The 23982-nt window shown below is 45.6% G+C and overlaps 1 protein-coding gene across 3 annotated transcripts in view; it reads left to right on the top strand.

Moving 5' to 3' along the window:
• The first annotated feature begins 719 nt into the window (after positions 1–719).
• Positions 720–23982, top strand: part of LOC119164607 (agrin) — a 583580-nt gene continuing 560317 nt past the window's right edge. For all 3 annotated transcript variants that reach the window (XM_075882719.1, XM_075882720.1, XM_075882722.1), the window contains exon 1: positions 720–1063. In XM_075882719.1, the coding sequence (XP_075738834.1) occupies positions 724–1063 (340 nt within the window). In that variant the 5' untranslated portion in view covers positions 720–723. The remainder of the gene's footprint in view (positions 1064–23982) is intronic.

The following is a 23982-nucleotide window of genomic DNA, read 5'->3' on the forward strand; positions in this document are numbered from 1 at the left end:
ACAAAGCCTTCCAGCTTCGCAATTCAGGCTTCGTACCCTTATTGCGAAGCCTGTTTGTTCGGCATGCTGTACGCGCTAATGGGGCTTGCTCAATTTTCGGGGAGGATTCCCACCCGAGTTTTCTGATGACCACGAACATTCGGCTATAACAGCATCACCGGTGAAAAAAAAACGAAAAATCAAGTAGTGGTTCCTTCCTACGACCGTCACTAGCCGAGCGAACGAAGGCTTGCGGATGCGCCACCTTCGCTTCATACATATTTGAGTTTGGTATTCTCCGCAGCTGGTGTCAAAGGTCAGGTCAATCAAAGCGGAGACGAAACACGTTCATTGACCTACTCTGAAGAAGTGATCTGGCGTTTTCGAAGCACATACAGGTTCCCCGTTCACTGCAAACTGCTGAGTCAGTGAACAAGGAAACCGCACCCAGTTCGGAAACGTCGGATCATTTCATGAGACTCGGTTGGTGTTCATCGGATTCGATGCCTGAGCGGACAAACTTGGCCAAACTCTATAATAGATGCCCATTCAGACACGCGTGAATCGGCGGGCCTGCGGCTTTTCGGCATTACCGCGTGTACCCGCTCCGGGCAATGGAGAGGCGCACAGTGGGGAGGGGAGGGCCGCGCCTGTAGTGCCTGGCTGAGCAGCGAGCACGTGGTAGCGATCCGGCGGCCGCCCACAGGATCTTCGCCCCATGCGACGCCAGTGCACGGCAGGACCATGTCGCGGCCGCCGCTCCTCTTGTTGCTGTTCGTGTCGGTGGCCGTTGCGGCAGCTTCTGACGGTGACCGCGGCCCTTGGTCGTGGCGGAGACGTTGCAAGGCGCTGCTGCTTCTCGGCGGACCACCGAGACAGCACCGACGGAGGCACGAGCCTTTGGCCGTGCACCGACTGCGCAAGGCCTTCCTGCGAGCTCGAATCCAGCAGCGGCGACGCAAGCCAGCCACCGGTGCCGCCGCCGACGAAGGCAACTCAGTGGCGGACCTTTGCCAGGCACTTCTGCGGCGACCGTGGAATAAATCTCGCCGCAGAAGACTTCTCGGCCGCCGACGTCGGTTGGGTGAGTGAATTCATCGACAACTGCAATGTTTCGGCGGCAACACATCGACGCGTACAGAAGACGTGCTGTGATATTGTGGTGTTTAGGGCACTTTCTTCGACACAATTGTACATCAGTGCCCTCCACAGTGCACTTGTTAGTATACAGCTACCGGGGGAACCTGCGAAATGTAGCACAACAGGAGAATGCAAGGCAGTGCATTTATTCCTTGTGTAATTGATGCAGTGCTCGCAAAATAGGGAAATTCTACCATATTTATATTGCAAAGACATATTCTTACCTAATCAGCTTCAGCGTTGCTTTCACCATATGTGTGGAACGTGAATTTGTGCTAGTCTATCGCTCAATATGGTACAGAACAAAACAGCACAATAAGTAATGTATGAACGCAAAGTTACCAACGCGCCATTGTGTGTCTTTGTTGTGGTACTTGTTTTTGCACTGTTTCTTTATGGTATGGCCAGTAGCATTGCTCCTTCTCACACATTGGAGAACAGTTGTTGCCTAAAAATAAATGTTCGGGAGCATGAAGAAAACACTGCGCCAATCAAAGTAAAACTATATTCTCAAAAAGTCACACGGGCTCCCACATAGGAGCATTGATCGCAATATTTAACTCTTTCGTTGTCGCGCGATATTGGTACTCTTTTATAAACAACGGGTAGATTGTTTTACCAGTATGAAAAGTAGTCCAACACGCGTTGCAGCGTACCACACTTTGTACAATAAATTGCTCTCTCCAAAAATATATGTTGTTGAGGAACAAAATTATTTTAGAATGAATCAAGTTGTGAAAAAAGTGAAAACCTTTGTTTACAGTTTGTAATTAGTGTAATGAAAACACTACCAATGCAAAAATATTCAAAACAAAGAAAATTCAGAATGTACATTTTATAAATAAATGACCCAGGAGTAGAATACAAAATAATGAATATTCTACAAAGTGTTTGTCTTCACGTAGACAAAGAAAATCAGAACCGAGGTGCTGCTTCGTTGTTCGTGCCAGGTGGTGAAGCATTGCATGGTTTTTCACAAGTGTACTCGTACACTTTGCTCGCTATATTTTTGTTGTATTGCGATAAGATTTTTCAGGTCTTCTAATATAGACGAATGCTCGAGATGTGAATGTTCCTTCTATAAATGAAATGTCCAATGAACTTCGCTATTTCATCATGCGTAACATCCTTCCGTGAGCCACCTCAATCCGCATAGGTGGGCGTTCCATTATATGCAATCGAGCATATTTCTTTACATTTTTTCTCATATCTTAATAAAAAGGACAATATCGAGCGTAGTTCTTAAACGTTTTCCACTGCTATGTAGTCAAGGCGAAGATGTGCTACGGGGGCCTTCTTGTCGTTAGGGAAGCTCCGCAGCCGGCGCCAGCAGAACGTGCCCCAGTGAAGTGCGGGCCACGCACGTAACCAAAGTTGCGAGCTATAACATTGTGCACAAAGATCAGAAGCTATACGCACTTACGGCGCAAGAGAGAAGTTGAGGTGTAAGCAAAGCAAACCCCTGCATGGCTGGAGATGCCTCAAGCTGGCGCGAAACGTCGTCGCCATAAAACTTGAAGCTGAGGTGCTGCACCTTCATCTAAGCTCGTCCTCACTCAATCCATGTGAGGTTGCAAAACAGTTTCGAACAGCGTCTGTGGTTTGAAGCGCTGGTGCACACCCACGCGTGCGTGCAGATGACGTCATAGTGACACTATATGTGACCTTGTATCGTATATAATAATCAAAGCAGAACCAAAGCGGCTGGAAAATGCCAGAAAAGGCCACCTCGACATATTAAACGCATGGCGTACCCTCGTAAATACGTTTTGTAAAAACAAATATTCCCTGACTCTTTGGAACAGCTCTCTATTGAATGGCTGGCATATATTTCTGGCGATTTTGACTGCCCAATATTACCCAAAGAAGGCAATTATTACTGCCCAAGATTACTGCCCAAGCTCAAGTGAATACTTGAATGATTGGTATTAGCTGTATTTGAAAGCAAGTGACGAGTGCAAAGACCCCCTTAGCTTCTGGTATGTATTTGCTGCACTTTCTTTCAGAGAAGTATATCTGTTCTCAGAAGCCATCCCACGCGTGAGTTATCCATCTTTACAGTCGAATTAAGGAACGTTCAGTGTATTCATAAACGTTATAAGTGCCATACTTTCGTTACGTGCATAATCGTCCTCTAAATTTAGATGGTTGCAGCTGGCTGTTGACCTCCTAGCGTGGCCTGATACCCTTCCGTGTTTCCACACCAATTAGGTCGCTCTAAAATAAACACCCCAAGCGCAACTTTGCTTTCCGCGATGATGAAGCTGCAGCCGGACCCTCGATATCTGCAATTCAGTGCGGTCCGTTACTCGGCAGTGGCTTTAAGAATAAGGATCAATAATAAATAACGGAGCTCGATGCTGTCCAGCTGGAAGGGAAGTACTCGGGCTCATTGTGACGGATGCCGGGATTGGAGTGTGGCGCGCTGGAGAAGTCACCCTGACAGATGGTCGCGCATCGAAGCTCGACTCGGTCCGTATGTCCACGTCCAGACAGCTATCCGCATTCGTAGATCAGGTGCCTTCTTTGCACGAATTCCCAAGGCAGCGTGTGCCTCTCTGGCCGGCGTGACGCATAAGCAGAATTACTCTGGGAAGCCAGTGGGAGTTGTGGCTTGGGTTTATTTTTGTTTCTCGTCTTTTTCAAGCAAACAATGATATGCTGCATTTGGGCGAGGGATACGGCATCGTGTGCCCCGCTTACATTCAATTTCGCTATTAGGTGAACCTATCATGCTGCCATTTTCCTTCATCCTATCTTAGCTCTGTTCTCGTCAACTTTAGGTTTGCGTACCAACAAGCTCGCCTTTTTACAATATAAAGAGCAGCCAAGCAAAACTAGTATATGTGGTGGTGCAGCTCCCTTAGCGACGAAGGTAGGGATATAGATCAACCCAACAGGGTATAAGTTTAGTTTGTTTGAACAATGTGAGAAAAGCACCTACACCGATGTCAACGTGTGGAAAAGATTTGGGTAATGCAGAATGAATCAATTGTACAGCGCAAAATACAACACGACAGTTGAAACACACATGAACAGCGCCACCTGTAAGTGCTTCTTCCTCTTTCGTTTCATATTTTTGCGCTGTGCGATGCTATTATTTCTGAATAAACACCAACCACCCGGGATGTGCGTTCTCTAATCTTGAAAATTACATGAGTGGCGAGGGAGCTGCACATATTAGGCGGCAAGGACCACTGCTAAATGGTTTTCACTTTAGGTTCACCTGAGTTTGGGCGTAGCTGCTCTGGTGAATGATGGATCTTGAGGACTTTCCTGTATATAATTTATTGCAATATCTTTTGCAAAAAATGAACTGACAAACTGACTTAACAAGCACGAACTATTTGTAAAACGACGAGCACTGTGTGTGACTATTTGAAGGTTAAATATGGAGGCGCTTTGAACAGTTCTATTGAGCACCTTAGCGCATCACAACAGATAAAATTGGAAAATGCACGTAGATGACAGCGAGCAATGACGTGTCTTTAGTTTGTTTCACACATGATGCTGTGACCTTGCGATCAGACCTTTTAGGCAAGTATAACACTTTGGGATAGTCGTAACAAAATATATATCTCAATTTTTAAATTTTGATTGGAGGAAATTCTAAAGTGAGAAAGTTGTCAATGGTAGCGATTTCGCCTAAAGAAAGGGATACATGCTTTAAATTTACATCGGAATATCACTGCAAAGTGAGCGTCATGAAATGTACGCAAACAAACTAACAATAATTTCCTCCTTAATTAACATTACATCATAAGTGCGCAATTAAGATTCATGAAATTTTAGTTTTTTAACCACGCTAATTAGAACTGCCTTATCTAATCCCGCGTCATCAAGCGCACTAAATGTCTCAATTGATAGGCTCGGGCAGCCTAGATGTGGTCACTTTGTTTCAGAAAGCCCAGCACAAACCCATCATACTCGGCGACTGAGACCTTAAAGACCTAGATTCGCCTGCTCACCAGAATTCCCTTCGTTCGTTGACTTCTTGCTCTGACACCTACTTGAACCGGCATATGGTGGTAAAAGACTTCATGAGAGGATTTTAAATTCATTGTTTTAAAGCATTGTTATTGTGAGGCTCCCAATGATGCGTAGCCGTGCTGTAGGACCGATTGAACACAAATGCGATCACAGCGTAAAAAGGTTTCGTTCTAATAGTGAAATCAGCATTTAGATATCTGCCAGCTTACATCGTGCCATCAAATTGTCTCTCAAGCAGTCGATATAGCCGATAAAATCATAGCTTACGTTAAATAAATCTTAACGCATGGTTTTCCTGGAGAAACTTTGCCATCTTACTTGTCAATTCGACCTATGCCAGTATTGAACACAAATCTAGAAGGTCTCGATTGCTTCCTTGAAAAACATGACGTCAAAAAGTCGGCAGGCCCAAGTAACATTTCAAAGACTTTCCTTGGGAAATATTCTAACTAGGTGAATATATATATATATATATATATATATATATATATATATATATTGAATGAACTTGCAAATAGCACAATTGAAAAGGAAATTGTATTAACTAACGTTTCGGCCGTGGCACGGCCGAAACGTTAGTAAATACAATTTCCGTTTCAAATGTGCTTTCTGCAAGTTCATTGAATATAGAATATAGAAAATACCCGGACCTGTCGTGCCTTGCCTTTAAGTTTTATAAATATATATATATATATATATATATATATATATATATATATATATATATATTATATATATATATATATATATATATATATATATATATATATATATATATATATATATATATATATATATATATATATATATACATTAGCTCCAAACCCATACATATCCCTGATGATGACTTGCGCACGGCTAAGGTCATACCCATACATGAACGCAGATTTAAAAACGAAGCTCTACTCTACTCTCGGCAACACGGATTAAGAAACGGTCTGCCAATAGTCACACAGCTCGCCGAAATGAATGATAATATTGCATATGTAAAAAAGGACAAATATATGTCGCTTTCTGTACAATGAAAAACCTCTGATATCGTTCCCAACCGTAATTTTCAACCGCCCCCCCCCCCCACAGGCGCACACTAACACACACACACAAACACACACACACACACACACACACACACACTCATCCAGAGAGAGAGAGAGAAACGCAACCTCTATCGTAAATGTTCCGAAGTCGAACTGGAAACGCCAGCAGAACTCCAGCTCAGAAGGAACGACATGCACTAGCAGAACAACATATATATAGGGCACGCCAGCATTCCTGCAACCCTCCACTCCTCTCGCACGGAGAGTGCCGCCACCGCCGAGGAGGCAACAACAAGGCGAGGAGTGCAGGGCACCTTCTGCCGCTTGCAAGAGTCGCCCGCGGGCTGCCCGTGGTCTGCGACTCTAGCTCAAGGCACCATTGGTGAGCTTACACCGCAAGCCGCATGCCCAGCCGTTTTGCGGTTCAAGTTTTCGCTCGTGGCCGCGGCGGGGGTGCGAGTTAACGACAGGTGGTCGCGTGCGCAGAGAATCGCCATTGAGCGAGGAGGAGCGGGAGAAGCCGGTGATGATCGCGCGCGTGCGGCGCTTCCCTGATGGCGCATTGATGTGCCCGACCATCGGCCGCTGCGATTTGAATGGGCGGCAAAAGCGACGTCGTTTTCGCGTCGGACGTGCCTCGCGCGACAACGGCTTTGTGGCCCCGGTGGATGTCTCCTTGCGGTTAATTCAGGCTGCCCCTTTCAAAGGCGCAGCCGTAATTAGGCCCCGACACACAATGGGTGCCGCCTACTCGTGCTGTCCGGCCTTTGAGAGGCAGAATTTCAATTTTGCGCCCCTCGGGCCGCTGTTGCTTTCGTGCAAAAGAAGGCGCTGCTCAATGGACGGCGAGCCGCTTTTAATTTGAGCCGACGCCTCTGCGCGATCGATGCCGACGGCGGGGCGCCAGCTTGGACACATTCGTGCGTGCTGCGCACCACCACCTGCGGCAGCCTTGCATGACAGGGTGGGCTATTTCTTGCGATCTTGCTCCCTGCTTGTATCATTGCTCTTTGCAGAATTTGCGAAATGGCCTTATGCGCCGTGCTCTACTTGTATACAACAGGAAACGACGGAAAACCGGAAGGCAACGTTTACGAAGAGAAGAAAAAAAAGAAATGTTCTATTGGTGCCCACGTCATCAACACATGACAGACACACACTTCCTTCCATATATATATATATATATATATATATATATATATATGGAAGGAAGTGTATACTTAAGGGCTCGATTTTCCGTCTTTGGACACAATATTTATTAGGTATAACAGACAATGATGCCAATGAAAGTATAAGGGAAGTTATTAGACCAAATTGCAATGTGGACGTGAACAAAGAAAACAGGTGAAAAGATAAATTGCCGTGGGCAGTGACCGAACTTGCGACCTTCGAATAACGCGTTCTATGCTCTACCACTGAGCTACCACGGTGGCTATCTTTCCAGCCACTTTATTGGGTACATATGTCAATATAAACGTGTGAGTGTCAGTCAGCGCCACTAGTAGCCATGGCGGCGAGTGTGACACACTCTTTATGAGCCTGTTTGGCATCACGTAGCACTTGAAGATGGCACCGCAGAGGCTCACGCGTCAAAGCATGGTGCCCGGGAATCGCAGCCTGTCCAGAACGCCGACGGCAATGAGGACCAGTGCCCCAAACTGTGCCAACTGAATTGCCTGCTAAGCGTGTTGCGACCACCACGAGATAACCATGGTCACCCACCATAGCGTTCGATAGCCTCGCGAGGCGAGTCATGGCGTCCACGAGAGGGACCCCACAGACACAGCCAATACCACCCGCCAGAAACGGTATTGGCAACTTACCACTCAGGACCTGCCGGCTGACGACGACCATGCGAAACAGTCAACGGCGTCCACCAGAACCATCGTCGCCCGACTTTCAAAGCAAGACGCAACGACCCGCACGACGAAGTAAATGGCGTCCACCAGAGCCATCATCGCCTTAGTCACAACGCAAGAACGGCCTCTGCGAAGCAGCCAAAGCCGCCCACCAGAGGCATTGGCTGGCAGAGTCCTTAATACCGTTCTGCCAGAGTCCTTTGATACTGTTCTGGTCACGAAACTTCTCAGTCACTCTAAAGGGAGAGCTTGATATGCTGCCAAGAGCGGTCGCTACGCGGTGCAAGCTGGCATAGGGGGGCCATCGCTCCGTTGTTCCCTGCCATTGCCCGGCGGAACGCATTGGCAGCGGTGGCAGCTTGAAGGCGTTGTGTAAAGGCAGCTCGCAGTATTCCTTGAAACAAAGTTTCTGCATCAGCGTCACGAAAACTTCAAGGGCCATACATGCTGTGCTCCACGTTCAAGGTCGACGGCATGAAAATTTGAAGGAGCAGTGCCTAAGACGCACTATGTGACGGGTTGCAGCTCTGGATACATGAGCAACAAGGAAAAGGCGTCGCTCTTCTGTTTCCCCAGTAGCGCCGAACTTCGGGAGAAATGGAAGGGATCTATACCGCGGGGGGAAGCTAGTGGTTTCAACTTCGACAGCAAGAACGTTCGGGTCTGTGGAAAGCATTTTGATGCTACCGACGTTATAGGAACCGACGAACACATCGTGAACAGGGTGGTCGTGTCGCTTCAGCAAGAGAGACCGAAAATTTACACCGATGCCGTTCCGAGGGTCCACGTGACGTAGGACAGAAAGCAGGACGTGAGGGGGCAGAGAGCAGAAAGCTTGACTGGGTCCCACTCCCCTTCCCTTGCAAGGCACTGAGTGGTAACATTACTGAACACAGCCATAATAGTTTCTAGCGCTTCTCTTTTCCAAGGTGTTGTTCTCTGTGTATTTTGTGTACATAAAACATGTTTTTGAACTTGCTCCTCATTAAATGCACCTGACGGGAAGCTACCATTCATAAGTACACACCTAAATACTAAACGGCGTATCATTAGTACCAAATTCAGATTCATTGCATGCTTTAAATCATAACCCCCCTCCCCCATGCATGAAAAAAGTACAACATGGTACCTAGGCAGTGTGGCAAAGGTCGCCGAGCATCTAGCACTGGCATCAAAATGGACTTCCAGATTAGCCTGCTGTACTTCCCTTCCCGAAGAAATTGTGGGTTTTCGGCCAGTAAATAATGCTACTCTAAGCAGTAAACATAAGGAAACGTCAAGAGACGGGTGTCTCGACCAAATTGCGTGTAAAAAGGGGATCACTCAGATGTTAGGCACCTGAAACTCGTGCCTATTCAAGAAGCACCCTTAATACAGAAGCAAGCGGTCGCAAAAGCGTTGAGCTGCTATAACCGCGACATCATAAGTACCCGCGTCAAGCAAGCGATTGGCACTCACAAACGTGTGTCCAGAACAACTACGCATTTGGATGCAGATTCAATTGAAAGGTCTAGAATAAAACATCTAGCTCGACCATTCCCTTCATTCGATTACTTGGGTAGCAGCGCGCGAGAGACGAGCCGGATATAAACCAATGCAATTGCCCCTGCCTTACCTAGTCGTATTTCATTCCATTTACCTTCCTTCGCGTATTTGCGGCACTGCCAGAAAGCTTTACTACCGCATAAACAGAATCGCCCATTGGCCAGGCGCGAACACGTTGTCGAGCAAATCCAGCAGTAGCTGCTCGCATCGAGAGCATGAGCATCGTCTTTAAACACTGGCGAGCAACGGCGTACCGCTTCGAGGCATCGTAAGTACGCATATAATTGGGCTATGAGGGAATTCTTAACACAATGCGTAATCGCACGCTGTTAAAACACTTTAAACGAGCTGCTAATTGTAAGGTTGGTCCACACTCTCAATCAAACTACGCGTGCGTTCTTAAGTAAACAGCTTTCATTCGTCGTAGACACTGGATCACGTTTATACTGATCTAAAGGCATTGCTGCGTTCAGCGATGAAAGCTAACAGGAAGAACAGCACGCACATAATGACGTCGAAACGTCGGCAATAGTGCTCATACAATCCCAGCACTGGCGGCGGCCTGTGGCTCCCTTACGACTGGTGGCGCCGCTAGCGGGAGATTTTGTCCCTATATCAACCTTTCGGCGAAGTTTCGTGACCAGAAAGCATTGAAGGACTTTGGTTCTACTTATAGTGGTTCATGACCCAGGTCCTGTGGATGTTTCCACCTTCGAAGACAGGACCTGTGCCAGGGAAGGGCAAGCTTGGTAGGACTGCATGCACGCAACGTGGCCTAGTGTAATGATGACAAAAGGAGTGCACGGGCGCTAACCCGGCTGGAGGAGATAGAAGATAAAGAATACAACACATCAATTGGAAGCTAGTTATACCAAATTGCGTTGTAGAATTCCACAACTAAATTATTAGTTACATAAAGCTGGTCTTAAGGCGTCACCTTTATGTCAGGTTTGCGAAGAAATGGAAACGATAGATCATTTCTTTTTATTTTGTCGCCGATATTCTTACCAGCGGGAAAGATAGATGGTAGCTCCACTTGAAAAATTAGTATTATAGGTAAATGTGGGAGTAAATTTATTCTTTAGCAGCATTAAATGTGGCTATAGCCACAGGGACGTCTGCTCTGCGGTATTTGACTACATAATTAAAACAAAGCGATTGTCATGTTATACATATATCATTCGTTTTAGACCCCCCATTACCCTTGTCTGAAACCACATCTGATAGCCTGCATCGATCCCTGCTCAGATACACCCCTTTATTATTTTTGAATTTTCTTGCTATATATATATATATATATATATATATATATATATATATATATATATATATATATATATATATATATATATATAAGTAAACAATTGTATACCTAAGGGCTAGTTTTTTCGTGTTTTGACACAATAAAAATGAGTTCTAACGGACAATAAAGCCAAGGAAAGTATAGGGGAAGATATTAATATCTTCCTCTATACTTTCCTTGGCATGATTGTCTGTTAGAACTCAGTAATAATATATATATATATATATATATATATATATATATATATATATATTCTTCAGTCCAAAATTACTTTGTGTTTGTAAAACCATAAGCCTTTCACTTAAAGATTCTGCCTCCTGGTTCTTGGCCAATCCCTCCTTGTGTGTGTGCGCCAGAATAACGCAGGCCCAGGAGTGCAGGCTCTGTCTCGTTTATTCCTTTACTATATATATATATATATATATATATATATATATATATATATATATTGTTGCATGGAACCCAGCACCTCCACAACGTATGAAGTCTTGATAGTCTTGGCCGCGTCAGCGTTTATTCGAGGAAAGACCTCGCAAAACGAACGGGCAGAGCGAGTACACAGACGATGACGATGATGATGACCCAGAGTGCCAATGAGGACAAAGAGACAAGCTGATGATGGTGATAGTGCTCATGAAGGGATGATGACGATGTAAGTAACAAATGCCCATAATATATATATATATATATATATATATATATATATATATATATATTTATATATATATATATATATATATATATATATATATATATTGTAAAGCAACGGTAGTTTTGGCTGCAAGACACCTCTTTTACTTCCCGACCCTCTGCCCCACAACACAGGTCAGACTGATGATGATGAGTATCTACATATGTTAAGATGACGCGTGTGAATAATGCTCCCACTTATTTCCCCCCCGCGCGTGAGTGGCCAGCCCGGACGCGTCTTAAATGAAAACGGAACGTCGAACGAATGGCTTCAGACGTGATACGTGGACAATCTCCGAACCACGACAGTGACGATGCGAAGAAAGGTCGTTGGGAGTCATAGAGTTTCTCAAAATTAACTAGAGCGCACTCTGGCACTGCGATCGTTCAGCGACCATGGGAATGATGGGTAGTACACACATATGCCTAGTCTTCTTAGTTGCGGTTTCGTTTATTGCTGTGTTTTGGTTTTGTTTTGAAATAAAGATTGAATGCTTTTAAACTTCTTGAGCCAATTTACAAAGTAAGTCTAAAAAAATAAAATGGTGAAGCGCAACCGATGAACATTTGCTAATACTTGTTTCATAAGAAAACAGCTTCAAGCCACACGAACACACACGGAGCCAAAGGCAGGCCAGAAGTACGAATATTAGACAAATGTGTGTACTACCCACCATTCTCATGCTCGCTGAAGCGCCGTGCATTGAAGCTCCCATAGACACTAGCGCCAGAGTTCCCTCTTGTAAGTATTGTGGGAAACTCTATGGTGGGAGTGACAGGATAGTTCACTGGGGAAGTTTATTCATTGATTGTATAGGGCCCAAGGAAGCGTGACTGAAACTTATCACACAATCCTGGAGTACGAATGGGCGTCCAAAGCAACACTTTATCCCCCGGACTGAAGGAGACGTCGCGATGAGAGCTGTCGTAGCGTTGCTTGCGGTCTTGCTGATTGGCTTCTGTATTAAGGCGAGCGCGTTGCCGACATTCTTCGAGCCTTGAGATCAACTGCTCTGATACGGTTGCCGAGGCGTCGGTTGGCACATTTAGGAAAGAGACGTCGATGGTGAATGTCGGTGAACGGCCGTACACGAGCTAGAAAGGTGAGTAGCCAGTAGTTCTTTGTACAGTGTTGTCATGGGCAAACGTCACAAAAGGCAAAATGGTATCCCAGTTGTCGTGGTTTGGTGCGATGTACATGTTAGTGTCCGATGAAATCTCTCTGTCAGCCCATTGGTTTGGGGGTGGTAGGCTGACGTCGTCTTATGTACTGTACCACAGGTTGTGAGCAGGGTTTTGATTATGGTGGAAAGGGGCGTCTTGCCGCTATCACTCAGGAGAACGCGAGGTGCACCGTGATGCAATACAATGGCGTTGAGAAAGAAGTTTGCGACGTCTGAAGCAGAACTTGTACTTAGTGCAGCAGTCTCTGCGTACCTTGAAGGTGGTCGACAGCAGTCACAATCCAACGATTACCTGCTGGCGTGATGGGGAGAGGTCCGAGTAGGTCTATGTTAACGATGGCAAAAGGAGTCTCGGGACACGGGATAGGTTGCAGAAGGCCAGCAGGAGACGAAGTTGGTCGCTTCCGCCGTTGACACAGATGGCAAGATGCAACGTACTTGGCCACAAAGGTAGAGATGCCCGGCCAGAAGAAACGGTTTCTGATGCGGCTTTGTGTTTTGTGTAATCCCAAGTGGCCTGCACATGGGTCGTCGTGAAAGGCATCGAGGACTTGATGACGTAGAGAACGCGGAAGTACTGGAACCCAGCGGTGTCCTTCAGTAGTGTAAACGTAACGATGGAGCACATTGTTATCGAGCTTGAATAGCCGTAGTTGTCAGCGAAATGTAGCATTAGAGTAGGTGATATGCCATTTAGGCATTGGATAATGCGATTGAAATATGGATCATCACGCTGGCGTGTGGCGAACTCGGTGTAGCGATTTGAAGCCGGCGTTTTGATAACCGCAAGGTTTGATAATGTGAGGGGTGACGCAGTGCCTTGCCCACCAGACGAGCAATCAGCTGACGAACTTGATGATGACAGTGGAAGGGGGCAGCGAGAGAAAGCATCTGCATCTCGGTGTCTTTTGCCAGACTTATAGATGACGTCAAAATCGTACTCTTGCAGGCGGAGCACCCAACGACCGAGGCGACCAGACAAGTTTTTTAGTGTCGATAGCCAGCACAAAGCGTGCTGGTCTGTAATCACTGTGAAGTGGCGTCCGTAAAGATACGGTCGAAATTTTTGTATAGCCCAAACGACAGCGAGGCACTCCTGCTCAGTTATGGAGTAGTTCTGTTCAGCAGCCGTAAGAGCATGACTAGCATACGCTATAACTATTTCCCGTGAAGTGGCATCCCGCTGTAGAAGAACTGCACCAATACCATGGCCGCTCGCGTCGGTGTGCAGACATGTAGGTGCGTTCTCGTCGAAATGGCACAGAACAGGGTCAGACGTTAAAGCATTCTTGAGGGCTTGAAAGGCACGCTCGCAGTCGTCGTTCCAAGCGAAAGTTGATCCGGATGTCAGCAGCTTGTGCAGTGGTGACGCGATAGCAGCAAAATGACTAATGAAGCGGCGGAAGTAGGATGCCAGGCCCAGGAAACTTCATAGGTGTTTCTGATTTTCTGCCCGAGGGAAGCGTATCACGGCAGCAAGCTTGTCAGGATCCGGACGAACGCCCTCTTTGCAGACAAGGTGGCCTAACGCCTTGATGTTCTTGTTGGCGAAATAGCATTTTTTAGTGTTTAGCTGAAGTCCAGAACTGGAAATACACGTAAAAACTTCGTCCAAACGAGCAAGATGCTGACGAAAAAAAGAGGAGAAAATGACAATGTGATCTAAATAACAGAGACATGTTTTCCATTTTAGGCCATGTAGAACTGTGTGCATCATGTGTTCAAACGTGGCAGGAGCGTTACATAAACGAAATGGCATGACGTTGTATTCGTACAGCCCGTCTGGTGTTGCAAAGGCAGTTTTTTGTTTGTCAGCTTCGTGCATAGGTACTTGCCAATAACCAGACCGTAAATCGAGGCTGGAGAAAAATTCAGCGCCTTGCAGAGAGTCAAGTGCGTCGTCGACTCGTGGCATCGGGTAGACGTCTTTGCGCGCGATCTTAATAAGTGCTCGATAATCAACGCAGAATCGCACCGAACCATTCTTCTTTCGGACTAGCACCACAGGTGATGACCACGAGCTGGACGAAGGCCGGATAACATCTCGTTTGAGCATATCAGCAACGTTGTCCTCGATGATTTTGCACTCTGCGGATGACACTCGATATAGGCGGCGGCGTACGATTGTATTGCCTTCAGTTTCAATTCGATGCATGGCGATAGAAGTGCGACCCAGAAGATTGGAATATACATCAAATGAAGCGCTGTGTTTTTGAAGCACACCCAAAAGTTCTTGCTTTTGCGCTGACGTGAGATCGGGATTTATTGTAGCTTTTAAAGCAGCCATTGTAGCCTGGTCATCAGTACTCGTGGAGAAAGATGATGAGTCTCCTTGAAGGGGCACCAGAGAAAGTGGTTCGGTATCTCTGAAGCAAACTACACTGGTGCCCTGGGGCAGTGCAACAGGCAATGAAGTGGGGTTAACTGCCGTAACTAATGCTCTGCCATCACGAAAGCGCACCAGGCTAGGAGCGATGGTAAGTACTCCAGAGGTGCAACGTCCACACGGTGCTAGGAACACATCACCAGTATCGATCTTATCTGATGTCAGGGTCAGATTATGCTCATTACCTGGAAAAACAAAACAGTATTTAGCGGTGACGAAATGTTGGCTATGGGCATAGTTATCAGACGAAAGCGCAGTATTTGACATGTGAATGACCCTCGGACAGCAAGATATCACGGCTGAAGCTGAGGAGAGAAAGTCCCATCCTAAAATGCGTGCATTAGTACACGATGACAGAACAAAGAACTGTATATGGTGAAGGATGCCCTCAATAAAAACTCGTACCGTGCAAACCCCAGAAGGCTGAACAAAAACCGCATTAGCACAGCGAAGGGGAGGGCCATCATACGGTGTCTTCACTTTGCGCAAACGGGAACACAAGTCCACACTAATAACTGAGAGCGATGCACCTTTGTCCACCAAGGCTTCAGTCCATGAAAATCAACACACACTGAAAGTACATTTGAGGGGCGTTCCGGAGGAGTTCGATGCAGTCCGCCAAATGCAGCTTTCCCTCCTAGAGCTGCACTGTTTATTTTTTCGGGTGATGATCAGATGCCATGGTAGTCGGAAGAAGCGGTGACGAGGAACGGCGCATAGGTGACGGGGAGCGACGGCGCGAGGAGCGGAAGGTACTGGCTGCATCGAAGTGCTGTGGAGGGGGTGAGTGGCGTTAGTAAAGTTGGTATTGGTGACGATGTTGTGGAGAGGGGGCCAACTCATGCCTCTCGTAGTCACCATAGCCACCCCTTTCGTCTTGTTGAAGTCGACGACAGAACCGTGAGATGTGGCCGCGTATTCCGCAATAATAGCAAATAGGTCGAGATGGACACCAGGATTGAAACGAAGGAGGCGTTGCAATTTGGGCAAAGATTTTCAGTGAAGGCCGCATAGTTGACCCATACTGCGGTGATTGCTGAGGAGGTGACGCTGCAGCCACCTGAGCGTACGTCGGCTTTGGAGTGGTATGCGAGCTCGGGACTTGCTCACACGCCATGAACGCTAGTTCCTCCCTCACAATGTTCCGGAGGCTGCCTGTAGAAGGCGTCATGCGGAGCTCATAGGATAACGAGGTGGCTTGGAGTTGCAGCTCCTCGCGCATCGTAGACCGTATCAACGCACGGAGTTCACCGTCATGCGTTGGCCAGGTTTCAGGTTGCAGGTTTCAGGTTTCAGGTTTCAGGTTTCAGGTTGCTGCTGTTTCAGGTTGCAAACGTATAAGTAGAAGGTAATCGAGTCGTTGACACGTACTGTTGATATCGGCGACCGTGGTCGGGTTCCTTGCCGCCAGAGCGTTAAATGCGACGGCGCCTAAGCCCTTGAGAAAATGGCGAACGCGGTCATGCTCCGCAATCGAGCTGTCAACGCGACGGCATAGGGCGAGGACATCTTCAATGTACGATGAATAGGACTCGCCGGAGTACTGGACACGTTCAGCAAGCTTCCGTTTGGCGATGTCTGCACGTACAGAAGGGTTGGCAAATATCTGACGGAGCTGCTGCTTAAACGTAGGCCCGTCTGGGAAATCCAGCTGATGGTTCAGAAACCATGTCTTAGCGACACCCGTCAGGTAGAAAGGCACACGGGACAGCTTCACAGAATCATGCCAATGGTTAAGCGCACTCACAAGGTCATACTCATCTAACCAGTCTTCAACGTCTTCACCGCGAAGGCTGGAGAACTTCGGCGGATCTTTTTGAGGGGCGGTGACAGTCCAAAAAGGCATGCCCAGGGGTGCAAGCATGGTGGATGGAGCCGTGTTGTTGTGCTCGTCTTGCGACATGACCTTAGGCTGAGTGCGCAGACGGCGACCCGACCGGAGCTCCAGGGATGGTTTGTAGTCGAAGATAACGAGAAAGCGCTGCAGGGAGAGGACCAGAGATCGGAAAGCATTCTCCACCATTTGTAAAGCAACGTTTTGGCTGCAAGACACCTCTTTTACTTGCCGAGCCTCTGCCCCACAACACAGGTCAGACTGATGATGATGAGTATGTACATAGGGTAAGATGACGCGTATGAATGATGATCACAATATATATATATATATATATATATATATATATATATATATATATATATATATATATATATATATATATATATATAGTCTAGTAGATCCTCCGTGAGCGGTCACAACGTGGTTTATTTCGACGTTTCGGCCTAGAGTCTGGCCTAATGAAGGCCAGACTCTAGGCCGAAACGTCGAAATAAACCACGTTGTGACCGGTCACGGAGGATCTACTAGACTATATGCAACGCTACGGCCACTCAACCACCATGCCTGCCTATATATATATATATATATATATATATATATATATATATATATATATATATATATAGTCAGTGGGAGTAATAATTCAATGAACCAGTTAGTCTTCGTGAAGGTATGGGATATGGCACAATGCGAGCGTTGTCAACAGGGATAAATATATTTATTTATTTCCCAACAGTTTCGGGAGGGGTCCTCCTTTCATCAGGGGATGAGCTATACGTCATAATAGCCTGGTATTTCTCACTCGTTACACATGCGCAGGTATAACTCATCCCCTAATAAAGGAAGGACCACTCCCGAAACTGTTGGGAAATAAATATATTTATCATTGTTGACAACGCTCCCGTTGTGCCATATATATATATATATATATATATATATATATTCATTCATTGAAAATACCTTACAGGCCAGAAGGCATTGAGTAAGGGGGGTTACAGTGAAAAATCGCATGTAAATTTCAAAATAAAAACGGTACAATGTCGGTTAGTAATAACAAAAAAAATTAACAAAGCAATAAGTCAGCAATACGTAAACATGGCGATGAAGTATATAAGAACACTCCGTGACATAAAAACCCTCGGAAAAGAAGTAAAAGAACGTCAAGATGAAATATTAAGGAAATGCGTCTGAACTTTTTGCCGAAACGTGTTGGGGTTGCTATCAGAGGCGATATCGTCGGGAAGATCATTCCACATGCGGATGGCTTGTGGTAGTGCGGATGTGTTGAACGCGTTCGTGTTTCCAAAAATGCGAGTGAAGCTGAGATGGTTATGTAATCTGCGTGACGTGTAGAGCGGGCGTTGAAGGTGCAACGACGATGTTTTGTTACTGTAGACGTACTTATGAAATAGGCATAACAAGGACACGTGACGACGAACATTTAATGCTTGGAGGGAATGATGGAGTTTAAGCTGAGTCACACTGGAATTGATGTCATAGTTTCTAGAAATGTAACGGGTGGCTCTGTTCTGGATTGTTTCCAGCATGTTAATTTGATACTGAGTGGAAGGGGACCAAACAGATGAGGCATATTCAAGTTGCGGGCGGACGAAAGTTAGGTAAGACATTTTGCGAATGTTAGTGGGACAACGACGAAGGTTTCGGCGTAAATACCCCAATGTTTTGGAGGCTTTTGCACAAACGTTAGTGATGTGATCAAACCAGGAAAGCCCTGGTGTAAGGTGGATGCCAAGATACTTGTAAGAAGTCGCCGTGGAGAGCCTGTCACATTGCATATGGTAAGTGAAGTTAGATATGACCTGTTTACGTCCAAAAGAAACAACTTTACGCTTATTAGTATTCAACCTCATAAGCCAAGTGCTGCACCAGTTAGAAATAGTGTTCAGATCATCTTGAAGGATGGAGTGATCGTTAGGACAGTTTATAGGTCTGTAGAGCATGCAGTCATCAGCGAAGATTCTGATATGCGATGATATGTTAGTTGGGAGGTCGTTGATGTAGATAAGAAAAAGTAATATATATATATATATATATATATATATATATATATATATATATATATATATATATATATATATATATATATATATATATATATATATATATATTTATATTTATATATATATATATAGCCAAGGAACGTATAGGGGAAGTTATTAGGCCAAATGTGTTGTAAATGAGAAGAAAGAAAAGTGAGTGAAAAGATAACTTGCCGTGGGCTGGATTCGAACCTGCGACCTTCGGATCCTGCAGTTCGGATCCTGCCCACGGCAAGTTATCCTTTCACCCAATTTTCTTTCTTCTCATTTACAATACAATTCTTGGTGTTATTGTCTGTTAGATCTCATTATTATTGTGTAAACACGTAAAACGAGCCCTTAAGTATACTCTTGTTTCCTTTATTCATTAACGAGGGTCTCGTACTGGCAGACTTGGTGCCTTTAGGTTGTATACGAGGGACTATTGCTCAGCTGCCAGTTAGTAATAAGCTGACGTGCTACGTGACGGCAAACAGGCTGATAAAGAGTGTGCTACACTCGCCGCCATGGCTACTAGCGGCACTGACTGACAATCCCACGTTTAAGTTTACATAGATACTCTATAAAGTTGCTGGGGTGAAGCTTTCGTGTTAGCTCAGCGGTAGAGCAGCGAACGCGTTATTCGAAGGTCACAGGTTCGGATCCTGCCCACGGCAAGTTATGTTTTCACCCACTTTTCTTCCTTCTCATTTACATTAAATTTGGCCTAATAACTTCCCCCATACGTTCCTTGGCATTATTGTCTGTTAGATCTCATTATTATTGTGTAAAAACGCGAAAAACGAGCCCATAAGTATACACTTGTTTCCCATATATATATATATATATATATATATATATATATATATATATATATATATATATATATATATATATATATATATATATATATATATATATATATATATATTTCCGTAATTCCTACACAACGAACGTTTCAGCCTGTAGTCCGACGGTTCGACCGTGGGACCGGTCTTCGTCTCGGAATACAGAGCATGAAAACGCACGGACTTGTATATGTCAATTATCGAAGCCCCCGGCCCGCCGCCGTGGTCTAGTGACTAAAGTACTCGTCTGCTGACCCGCAGGTCAGAGGACGGAATCCCGGCTGCGGCGGCTACATTTCCAATAGAGGCGGGAATGTTGTAGGCACGTTAAAGAACCCCAAGTGGTCGAAGTTTACGGGGCCCTTCACTACAGCGTCTCTCATCATTATATGGTGATTTTGGGACATTAAATCCCACATATCAATCAATGTGTTGTTCAAAAAGTTGAAGAGCATTTTCGCACGTTCACCTAGTCGTGTTTTTTAACTTTATTTTTTTCTAACTTGACTACGAGGCCAATGAATTCTTTCCTGCTTTGGTTGTCATTAATAATGACTCTTTTTATTTAGTGTGCATTGTAACCATTCCCTGATTACGAGACCTGCCACACTTTGTTGGTTTTAGTATTATAACTGTCTACAGGTGTTCCCACTCACTTTTCTCCGAGCGCCAGCCTAAATAATCCATACGCCATTGAAATATTCTGAGCGCCAAGCTATTTAATGCATGTGCCAAACATTTATTCCAAGCGCCAACATGGTTAATCTGAGCGCCACCGAAGTAAGGCCACGTGCCAGTGAATTCTATCCAAGTGCTACCATGTTTAGTCCAATTGCCAACTGCTTTAATGCACGTGCCACTCAGTTTAATTCATGCACCAGAAACACATGCTTTGCAACGTTAAACAGTCTAAATGTCGTAACAATGCAAATGTAAAGCGACAAGAAGTACTTTTCGCTCGCGTATACATGCCACCTCGTATGAAAAGAGGTGCAGTGCTTTTTCCTCCTAACGTTTTGGTGTCATTGCTTCAAATTAAATAAAACAACGCGCAATATTTGCATTACGGGTACTAAATACAATTGCTGATAGATTCCATGTTAGTTTATGCTTCATCACTGCTGCTTTATTCTGGCTAATCACCTACACTATCGCATATGCATGTACTCATAAGTGCTTAGCTGACGGCATTTGACTGCTTATTCGCAGAGGCGTTCGCATGCAGTTGTCTGCTCAGCCCAGTGAAAACGATAGTGACCGACCGATGATATTCATCCATTCTTGAAATAAGAAATAACCTTTTAAAACACTATGCTTGTGCTGACTTTGTTTCATGTGGACTTAAGTTTTTTATAAAAGCATCAAAGGATATACTCCTGTTTTCATGTAACACACGACGCTGGTGTTGCTGAAGCGTGTTTGCTTAAGACACTCGTGTTTCATCAGTTATACATAATTTTCTTTCAATGAAAAGGTGACAGCTAATATGAACGTAAAATATGACTTCCCTTGTTCACAGCGGGATCATGAGTTTATGTGCACGGTAGGACGAAAACCTTTTCGAATTATCTCTAATTCACTCTGCCCTGTGAGGGCATCCTGATTTCTTGATTTCGTACCTGCTTTTGACCCATCGCTGCCCACGGCCAGTTTTTCAATATCTTAGTTTGCATACCGGCAATCCACTAACCATAGCCTGTCCTTCGCATTACATGACCTGTCGCGGTCATGTAATGCTATGCGAATCAAATTATGAGCTTTCTTGAAGAACATTGAATATTTCTTAACTTGTTTCTGCTTTTTCTTTCGTTGCCATTAAAATGACTCCACCCGGGCCAAGCACTCATCTACAAACTTGCACATTGCAATATAAGCGCTCCAAACAAGGCTCAAGCAAACTTCGGTGGTAATTTTTTTTTCACAAATAATAGCGGCGAATACCATTATAATGATTTATATTACCTTCCGACTATTGTCTTTATATTGTAGGAACAGCATTTCAATTGAGCGGCCATTTTTACGCCCCGTATTCTGGTTTTTGTGCATATAATAAACTGACTTGCACCTTAAATAATGTCATTGGCATTTGGATTAAAAACGGTGGCGCTTGAATTAAACTCACTGGGACGCGGTTTCATTGAGTTGGTGCTAAGAATAAATATGTTAGCGCTTGGAAGAAATGTTTGGCACATGGATTAAATAGTCTAATCTCAGAATAATTCAATGGCATTTGGTATATTTCGGCTATTTAAGCTGGCACTTGGAATAAAGTGAGTGGCAAAACCTGTAGTTTGGCTTATCGTACATTGCAATACCCCTATGTATCTTTCGACCCCCTCCCTGTACTGGCCTGTGAATAGCTGACAGTATTTGAAAAATAAATAACAAAATAAATATTATAGCGTTATCACTAGCGGCCATGTTGGTTTCAGAATAATCTGTGATGATCGCGAAGTGGGCGTAATCATATAATTATATACTAGTCCTTATGCTTCTCGAACACTGCAGGCGCAGTTTGCGCTGAGGATTACTGGCAGCGTAACAAGGCGATAACATAACTTGAGGAAGGAATCTGACATTGCCCTCCTCTGAAAAAAAGCATCGTCACGATGATTTAACAAAAAAACGAATGCACGATATTAAAGTAACAAAATAAACACTGAGCACAAGCAATAAAGCACAGCAAGAAAAACAGAAACCAGTTCTCAGGTTCCTTAACCCGCATGAAATGGCTTGAGTCGCACGACATGGACTACTTCAGGTCGCCTACGCCACCGTTGAGAGTCCATGATTCCATCGGGCACAACCTCGTATATAGTCCAGCGTGCTGAGAAGTTGAACTACTTTCTACGGTCCGAAGTACCATCGCCGAAGTTTGCCATATCGGTTTCCATACCCAAACGTGGTTGCCAAGCCGGTACTTGGCGAAACTTCGTCGAAGTTTATAACGGCAGCTGTCGGTCGTCTGCTGGCTCTTGATGTGTAGGTGGGCGATTCGAGAGGTTTACTCAGTGCGCCGAAGGTAGACGTTGACGTCGAGCGTGGCGTCGAGCGTTGTGGCCGGGTTCCTTCCGTAGACCAACTTGTATGGCGACATCTGCCTTGTCTCCTCATCTGCGTTGTATGCTGTTACGATCGGCCCTGGGGAGCCAAGCAGGAAGTGTTTGGGGGAGAACCGGTTCTTGACCGGCGGTGGCGGCCACCCCCACCTCCCCATTCGGGTTCCTCCTCGCCGGGAGAGCTACGGGGTCTGCTGTGCGTTCGTGACCATATTTGGTAACATTTTGGGGCGCCGGGACCATATATGGTGTTGGGTTGTGCCACTCCTTGTGTTGTGAGAGGTGTTTTCCCCTCCCTCGTGGCCGAGGTGCCGGCGACACCGTATTGGCTGAAGATGCGGACAAGGCGCCCAGTGTCAACAACGTGGCGCTATAAAATGCCGAAGACGTTTTGTATCGCACGCACTCTTCTCTCTTTGGGTCAGTTGACCACTTCTCCACATGTAAATAAATCTCTGTTGTTCGTTCGGGCGCTTCTTCTCGCTGAATTGTTGGACGATGGATCCTGCGACGGGGCCAGCTACTGAAAACGAGACCGGCAGGACCCGGAGTCCCAACAATGCTAACGTCACGTAAGAAAGGATAGCGTCCCACCTCTTGTGTTCGACGTCGACGTACAGCCGCGGCCACGTCTGTGCAGAGTGCTCGAGCAGCCGGTTTTTGCTCTGTGGGCCGAAATATTGAGGCAGTTTCGGGCTCTGAAGTGGTGTATCAGGAGCATGCACGCCCCAGTTGTCAGGCTGACCACGTCAGAGCCTGATACTGCCCCAAGGTTTCGCCCCGCAGAGCGAAAACCGGCTGTTCGCGTGCTCAAAACAGACATGGCTGCCGCTGCACATGACCAGTATGTCAGCGATAATCTTGTTTAGGGTGCTCGTTGAGGCCATTGGTCTATGGGTAGTAGGCAGTCGTCCAGCGGTGGCTTGTGTGGCTGTATCTTAGGATTGTCCGAGTTAGCTCCGCTGTAAACGTCGTGCCGCTGTCCATAATCAAGACCTCTGGAACCCCATGACGGAGAACCATGTGTTCAGTGAATAATTTGGCTACCACGGCAGCGCTGCCTTCAAGCAGGGCCTTTGTTTCGGC

The sequence above is a fragment of the Rhipicephalus microplus genome, unplaced genomic scaffold (genome assembly GCF_043290135.1).
Source record: "Rhipicephalus microplus isolate Deutch F79 unplaced genomic scaffold, USDA_Rmic scaffold_13, whole genome shotgun sequence".
Taxonomy (NCBI): domain Eukaryota; kingdom Metazoa; phylum Arthropoda; class Arachnida; order Ixodida; family Ixodidae; genus Rhipicephalus; species Rhipicephalus microplus.